Source organism: Eurypyga helias, unplaced genomic scaffold (genome assembly GCF_000690775.1).
Source record: "Eurypyga helias isolate BGI_N326 unplaced genomic scaffold, ASM69077v1 scaffold30441, whole genome shotgun sequence".
Lineage (NCBI taxonomy): Eukaryota > Metazoa > Chordata > Aves > Eurypygiformes > Eurypygidae > Eurypyga > Eurypyga helias.
Window position 1 is genome coordinate 9,100 of NW_010229393.1, and position 7,519 is coordinate 16,618.

Sequence of the window (7,519 nt, forward strand, 5' to 3'; positions counted from 1 at the left end):
GCTCTTCTCTCTTTCTCTGCTGCAGTATTTTAACTCATCTGCTTCCCAGCACCATAATGCAAATAAAGAGGCCCAAAGGAGGCCAGGAAAGTAACCCACACCCAAACTTACAGGTTCAAACTGCTTCTTGTCCTGGTTTTAAAAAAAGAAGACAACCCAAACCCAACAACTGCTGGCATTTCTCCCGATCTCCCATGGTCCTGGGCCACTGAAAGTCACTGTGGAAAACACACCAACGAGACAGCGCAGACAGGGTGCTGCTGCCACCGTCCAGTCCCCTGTGCCGGCACAGCGAGCCAGCCAAACCGCGGCAGAAGCCGTGGCAGGGGGTTCAGCTCAGAGGTACCTCAGGAGAAACAGAAATCGCAGGAATCCCAGCAGGTAGTTGACTCTCAGGGTTCGTTTTCTCGCCTCCGCAGAGGGGATTCCCCAAGGCACTGCAGTACAGTAGTGCAGAAGTAACAGGCAGGAGATGGCTGAAATGGGGGTGGCAGAACAGGGAGATCCCTCCGAAGATCACTGCGTGTGGAAGTAGATAGGCTTGACTTTTCCAGACAGGATCTTGGGAACCTGCACAGAGATGATCTCGGCCATCATTTCAGGGTAGTCCACGCTCACCATATGTGCCTTAATTAAAAGGTCAAATGTAAACTGATGCAGATCCTTGGCAATCTGGGAAAGGAAGAAAGTTTGTTAAACGAGAAGTCCCTGCCCAGCGGTTTCTCTGGGAAGATACCGAGCGGATGTCAGCGGGCACAGCGGGTCAGGGCTGGACCTCGCTGCAGTGGGACCTGCTCTGGTCTGGCCATCACTGCCTGGCAAGCCGTTACCAGATGACAGGTATGCATCCCGAGGATGAGCGAGGGACCTACCCAGCCTGGGAGCATGTAGTGTATTTTGCCATGGCCCTTCACACTCAAAACATTACTGAGTCCCACAAAAAAGGGGATGTATAAAAATGGCAATTTCCTACTCCTACAGAAACTTGTCTTACTGTGTGCAGATGCTGCTGACTTCACTTACTAGAATTGCTTTTTGTTTGTATGGGCATGGAGCTGATCCCCAGGAAAGAGGAAAAGTCTAGCTCAGATTCTCTCACTATGACTTTATGTCACAAATAGATAATTTGTTTTCACTGCATCAGAGTAATTTGCTGTAATCAGAGAAGATTCACTGGGGGCGTGGAGATTTTGAGCTGTTCTGCTAGGCTGACGATGGAAAAGCATCACTTACAACGAGATACTCATTTATATAAGAGGAAGCCCATAAAACCAAGCACAAGCGTGGTTATTGCAGGGAGCGACAGACACGGTTACGTTTCACTCCCTCGGCAGAGTCAGTGCCTGTTTTTTCTGTCGCTTAACTTGGGAGCACACTGCAATACTGTCCCCGCCAAGGTGTGCCAAGAGTTAAAAACCAAACCTCAAAGCATCACAGAATCACCCATGGTGGAACGGACCTCAAAAGGTCACCCGGTCTAAGCTTCCCTGGGAAAGACAGCCTGGATGAGACTACCTAGCACCCTGTCCCTGAAACCTGCCAGTGATGGGGCTACCATGACCCTGGGGAGGTTGTTCCAGTGAATGTCTGTTCTCACTGTAAAAAGTTTCTTTCTTATATCACTTCTTATGTGTATGGATAGACATTTCAGCGCCACCGCTTACAGGATGCACGGAGTCCAGGACCTTGGTGAGCTGGTAAAACCGCCGAGAGCAGGAGGTAGGGTTCTTCCTCTTGCAAGCAATGATGCGGTCAAGTTCCTTAATGTAATTCATTCGAAGTTCATCAAAGAGCTTCTGGTTCTTCAGGCCATCCACTGGAACTTGTTGGAACAGGGGAGGGAAACAGTAAGAGGTACCCACAGAGTGGAGAGAATAAAAGAGCAAGAGGAAGGCTGAAGAAGCAGTCAGTGTAGAGCGAAGAGGAAAGATCTGCCCACCCGCCCTGCTTCTGCTATGGCCCTCACTCTGACCGGCTGGTTGGACTGCTGCTAACCCCAAGACCCTTGTTCAGCACTCAGTAAAGAAGAGAGGTGAGGCAGCAAACTGCAGCGCCGTGGCCCTGCTCAGCAGCCGATGCTCGGAGGTCCCCAGGATGGCAGCAGTTCGGTTGAGGAGCAACCTCCGGCAGGAGGGCCAGGGGAGAAATGCGGCACTGTGCAGGGGTGGGACGGGTGGTGACACCCTTGCGCTCAGCAGCTCGTTGTCTCTGAGCAGCTCAGATTGCAGCAGAGAGGAGAGCATCCCCTGGGAGGTGAGAGTACATGCACAGGGAAAGCACCAGGTACCCCTAGGGCGATACAGCGTACGGCAGCTGGAGATGTGTTGAGGAAAGGATGTGAGTACTTACTAATACTGAAGAAGAGCAGAGCCTTCATGCAGAGAAACTCCTGGGGTGTGATCTGAAGCCAGCCGAACTCCTGAGAGAGGTGCCGCATCCTGACACACTGGCTGTACATTCTGGATTTGTGCATCCGGTACCTGGCAGGGCAAGATGCGTGACGCACGGCGAGGAGATCAAAGCGCTGCCTGTCTGATGCGTGTGGGAGGACATGCTCTGCCCAGCCCAGCAATCCCAGCCTCGCCCGGCACATCCCCGCTGCCAAGAGCCCAGGCACTGTCTCGGAGGATGCTGGCAGCAATAGGCCTGCCTGCAGGCGAGGACCGTTTTCCCAAAACACCCACTTGTGAACCTCCTCGCCTGGAAACGGATGGCTACCTGGGATGTGCAGAGCTCGTTTGACCCTCTGCCTTCCTGCACCGATTCACCTCTGGTTATCCACGAAGGATGTGAAACCCAGCTCAGAGCTCTTGCTTTTGCTCGCTGCTGTGCTAAGTTATTGGTTTTAAGCTCTTCTACCTCCGTGTGAACAAACCCTCCTCAACTCTAAGCTGATGGTACATCAGAGAGAACCCACGGGGAACTTACAATATACTCTTGTTTCTGCTCCCTCCAACTGACCAAGCTGAAACCAGCCCCCCACGCCCAGCACCGGCACTTGCGGCTGCCCCGGTGGAGGCTGAACGCTGGGGCAAGGCTGAGGGAAAGGGAGAGACATTGCAACTCTGCTTATTGCTCCTGGAGATGGCTGCAGAGCGATTAGAAGGGAAAAGCAGGGCTGCCCTGTGCTTGTTGGTGAGCTCTGAAAGCAGAGTTACTCTGGCTCTATGTTTCACAACGAGGCAGGAAACAAATCCCTTGTCTTCTCACTTCTCACCTAGCCTGACCCAGACAAAGCACAATATTAGGTCGTTATTTGGCACTTACTCATTGAAGACCAAGTCTGGAGCGAAGTAAAGCATCCTGGAATTGACGTTGGTGAAAGATCTCCAACCCATAGCAAAAACCATGAGGCCCATCCAAGAGTACTGGATTATCGACATCTGGTCATCCACATGCAGGTTGCGAAATCCTATTAAAAAATGAGAGAGGGATGTTACAAATTAAAATTGGGTTCCTGCAGTTACCAGGACTGGTTTTGTGCAGACTCCAGCGCTCTCGCAGTGCTCCTGTCCTGACAAGGTGGTCCACAGCCTAACCTCGGCTCGCCCCAGGACACAAGCATGGCCGGGTGGTACAACGGCAGCTGGATGCTCACACCCTGATGGGAAAGCAGAAACAGCCAAAGCCCAAACCTGCAACTGGCACAGGCGAAAGTGGAGACACGAGGAGGGGATGGAGAGAAACGCAAGCAGCAAAGCCCTTTAAAGGAAGGCTGTGACAAGTGGTAAATAAATGACATCTTCCCCCTGAGTCTCAAAATCACAAACTGTACTTGAAGGCTTTGCAAGACCCAGTGAGGTGAGCAAGCATCATTCTGCAACAGACTGGACCAAAAAGATACAGCAGGAGGGGATTCGGTGTCTTCCTCGAGTCCCACAGGACAGCGCGTCCATCCTGGGTGCTGAGCAGGTCCCCAGCACCAGGCTCTCCCTGCCACAGCCCGCCCAGACCCCCAGACCGACCCGGTCTCACCGCGCCATACGGTCACAGCGTAACCCCCAGCGCCTCAGCTCCGAAGCCTTCACAGTCACCGCGTGAGACGGTACGTTGAGAGCGAGTGAAATAAACAGCCGACGAGGATTTGTTTGCTCTGTGCTGCCAACAGACGTAAATCAGCTGAGGGGAGTGGGACCCCAGCAGCAAGACGATCAACCCTATCACATTCCCCAGGCACCAAGGAGACAAGCCCTCATTAACCAATTATCTCCTTTGGTGCAATTCTGGCACTCAAGGAAACGAGACGAAAAATTCCTTTTTTTCAGCCCGTTAGGACTTCGCCAAATTTAAGTAAATGGATTTTAATGGCTGATGCTCAGAGCCAGCAAGTAACCCCAAGGCCTCATCACAGGGCAACAGAATGCTTCAGTTTCCCTGTCAATACACAATGCATTAATCTAACGACTCCAAAAATGAATATGAAAACCTTGTCTGACTCGCAAGCTAAATAAAAATATCAATTAAATTTAAATTAGTATTCCCAGATGGTGGTTCACAGTGAAATCCCAGGCATGTTTACAACACACGTACAAACTTCACCTCCAACACTGTACTTCTTGCAGATACTCAAGAAAACAGTATGTTATTTCAATCCAATATTAAAGCAATTCTAACACCTCCAGTGTATAATTATAACCCACTGAGGCAAGCATCTCTCTCTTGCCTGCGAAGCTGTCAACTCCAAAGGAGCACAAGCCGTGTTGTATTGCTGACTAAACTTCCTTTACGTCTGTACATTTTCCCTTCAGCTTTCGTGTCAACGGATTAAAAAAATGGAAGCTGGTGTGCCAGCAGTGTCCTACCCAACCCAAAAAGGTGACATCCATCCAGAGGGCGCTCAGCTCCCGGCTGAGCAGGAACCAGGCAGAGTGAAACAGCACGCGAGGACAGCCAAGGCACCTGGGCAACTCAAGGACTTAAACGGTCAGTCGTGATCATCTCTAGGACGTGTCTAAGTTATATTTTCATATTAAATTACAGTACTGCATGCTATCAAAAACCTATTTATCCAGTAAATTTGGTCAGAGATGAATTCACTGCCTAGTAAAACCTCAGCCATTCAGTCACTGCTTCCTTGAATTTCCTCCATAGGTACCACCGTCCTTTTTCCTTGCCTAGACTTTCTGAAAAGATTGGAAAAACTCAAGTTACATGAAGAGGAGCCTCTGCAGCTGAGACTTTGCCGTGAGTAGGCCGCAAGATGGTGCAAGGGAACGCTCCCACGCTGGCACTGAGTGATGAAGGTGAACATTTCGTCAGTCCGCCACACACTCATCCCCCCCAAATCTGTAAGGTTGGCGTTTTTCCCTTTTAAATTGTTCTTTGAAGGAAAAACGTATCTTGTCCTCACACAGAACTAGTGGGCAACACTCTCTTAAAAACAAAGGGCGAACAGGAAACAGCAGTTCCAACTGGAGACTGATGCCAAAGCTTCTTCCGAAGTCTGAAGGCAGCTCTGCAGAAAGCTCAGAGCAGCCTCCCAGCAGGACGGCAAGAACACACACCCCAGCGTGCTCAGGAGCTCCCCAGGAAAGATGCTCTGAACCATCCAGACAAGAAAATCCTGCAAATCCGAACGGATTTATGACAGCAGCAAAAAGAGAAGCAAGAGCTTCCTACTGAGAAGTTAGGCCCCAGAGGTGCTGCAGGGCCAGAAATGAACCACTAGCCAAGGAGAGGATGAGCTGGGGGAGGAAGGCAGCAAACCAGACATCTCTGATGTTTTGCTTCCCTCATGCCAATATTCTGGGAGCAGGGCCCATAGATCCTACCACCAAAGAGGAAACCTACACCATGTAAGTGACCTGGAGACAGAAGACACCTGTGAACAGCGAACGCTGTGAAGTCTAACCCTAACTCACACAAGCGATCTGTCTGCCCTTTGCTGGATTCAGCATCAACAGCACGAAGCCGTTGGAAACACCAACATCTAGGGCAGCATCACCCGCTCCTCCTGCTCGCCCCGTCGCGATGCTGCATGCACTGCCCGTGCCCGGCAAACCAGCGCCGACGCCGGCTCTGCAGGCAGCAGTTCTCATCCAGGACTGGCTTTCCCTTAACCCCCGTGTAGGCACGTGAAAGTGTTTGTTGCTCCTGCTCTTTGCTACCAGAAGGATTTTGGTGCACTTGTTCATTACTTTGTAATTACGTTCACTGGAAAAAAAAATATTTGCGCAAGCTTTATCACTGTTTAAGGGAAGGTATTTGAGCACAACAGTTTTGTTGTCACAGGACCTAAAGTTTGCTTTCTGCTTGTCCACAAAAACAAGTTCTAGGAACGCTGTGACCGGCTTTTCTGAAAGGAATCGCTGCTTCCAGCTGAAACGCCTTGGAACAAAACTGATTTTTAGAAACCAGACATCTATCATTTCCTGGGAACCTTCCCCCGTCCAGGCATCAGAGATGGTGTCTGGCCAAAATCATTGTAAAAGAAAATAAATACAAACTGGACATGTTTGTCCATAATGATGTTAAAATGTTACACAATTAATAACATAATAAACAAAATACGTTGTTAATTTTTAGTACTGGTATAGTTTGAAGAGACCCAAATGAAGATACCTTCTATGGAAAGAAATCATAGGAAAAGTGAAATTAAATCTACTGATGACTTGAAAAAGATCAATGCTTAACCTTTTTCCTGTGAATACTCCTAGCGCAGCACAGTTTGGAAATGAACGCTTTACCCTCTCTCCTGATGCTCTGCTCTGGACGATGCCGGAATGGTATTGTCCCACGAGACCAGCAGCTAAAAACCTCCTGTTACCATAAAGTAGCACAAATACTCATTTTGTGTCCGGAGAATGGATAAAGCTGCATATAAAAGGACCTAACGTCCTTCGAGCCGGAGGGCGAGTTCGAGGCAGTACAAGGCAGCAGACCTGTCACAGAAAAGCAAGGAATGGCCAGGAACAACCGTAAAGCCCCAGCCAACAGCACGTGCACAGAGGTTTTGCGATGGCTCTGACGAACGGGTCTGTCTCCCGTGTACCAGGTGGAGTATTTCACCCCACCACCTCCGCACCGAGCCACCTCCGACGCCAAGGGTGTTCACGGAGCCGCAGCCCGTGCCCTTCCCCTGCCCTGCTGCGAAGCGGCCCTGCCCCAGGCACCTGCCGCCCGGTTATTCGTTACCAACTGGTTTCCCGACGGCTTCGGGAACGAGCTGAAGAGTTTTCATTTGCTGCCAGTTAAAATGATCTTTAAAGGAGTGTGTTTGGGTGCTGATCTGAAGTAACAGTAACACCTTTACCGAATTTATATATATGGAAAAGGGAAAATACATACTCCCTTACCTTGAAGTGGACAGATTTTATAGATTTAATCAGATTTTTCAATTCTGCGTTTCAGCAGGCTTCTTGGCAAGGCCGTGCTGCCATCCAGCGTGACCTGGACAGGCTGGAGAGCTGGGCGGGGAGAAATCGAATGCAATTCAATAAGGGCAAGTGTCAAGTACTGCATCTGGGGAGGAAGAACCCCATGGATCGGTACAGACTGGGGGCTGTTCTCTTCGAGGGCA

The 7,519-nt window shown here is 50.1% G+C and overlaps 1 protein-coding gene across 1 annotated transcript; it reads right to left on the reverse strand.

The window, feature by feature from the left end:
- Positions 1–330: 330 nt before the first annotated feature.
- On the reverse strand, positions 331–3,408 carry LOC104516157 (androgen receptor-like). Its single transcript, XM_010160391.1, has 4 exons — positions 3,268–3,408; positions 2,350–2,480; positions 1,665–1,822; positions 331–672 (listed from the first exon to the last, which is right to left on the reverse strand). Exons 1-4 carry the CDS (start codon positions 3,381–3,383, stop codon positions 517–519), a joined length of 561 nt encoding a protein of 186 aa, XP_010158693.1. The 5' UTR covers positions 3,384–3,408; the 3' UTR covers positions 331–516.
- Between the last annotated feature and the right edge of the window lie 4,111 nt (positions 3,409–7,519).

What these genes read in the sequence shown, in the direction of transcription:
- LOC104516157 (XM_010160391.1), bottom strand. Translation starts at nt 3,383, where the DNA reads ATGTCGATAATCCAGTACTCTTGGATGGGCCTCATGGTTTTTGCTATG. An exon ending in TCTGCTCTTCTTCAGTATTA is followed by an intron (nt 1,823 to 2,349) that starts GTAAGTACTCAC and finishes TGTTCCAACAAG; the next exon opens with TTCCAGTGGATGGCCTGAAG. An exon ending in TCCTGGACTCCGTGCATCCT is followed by an intron (nt 673 to 1,664) that starts GTAAGCGGTGGC and finishes TTCCTTTCCCAG; the next exon opens with ATTGCCAAGGATCTGCATCA.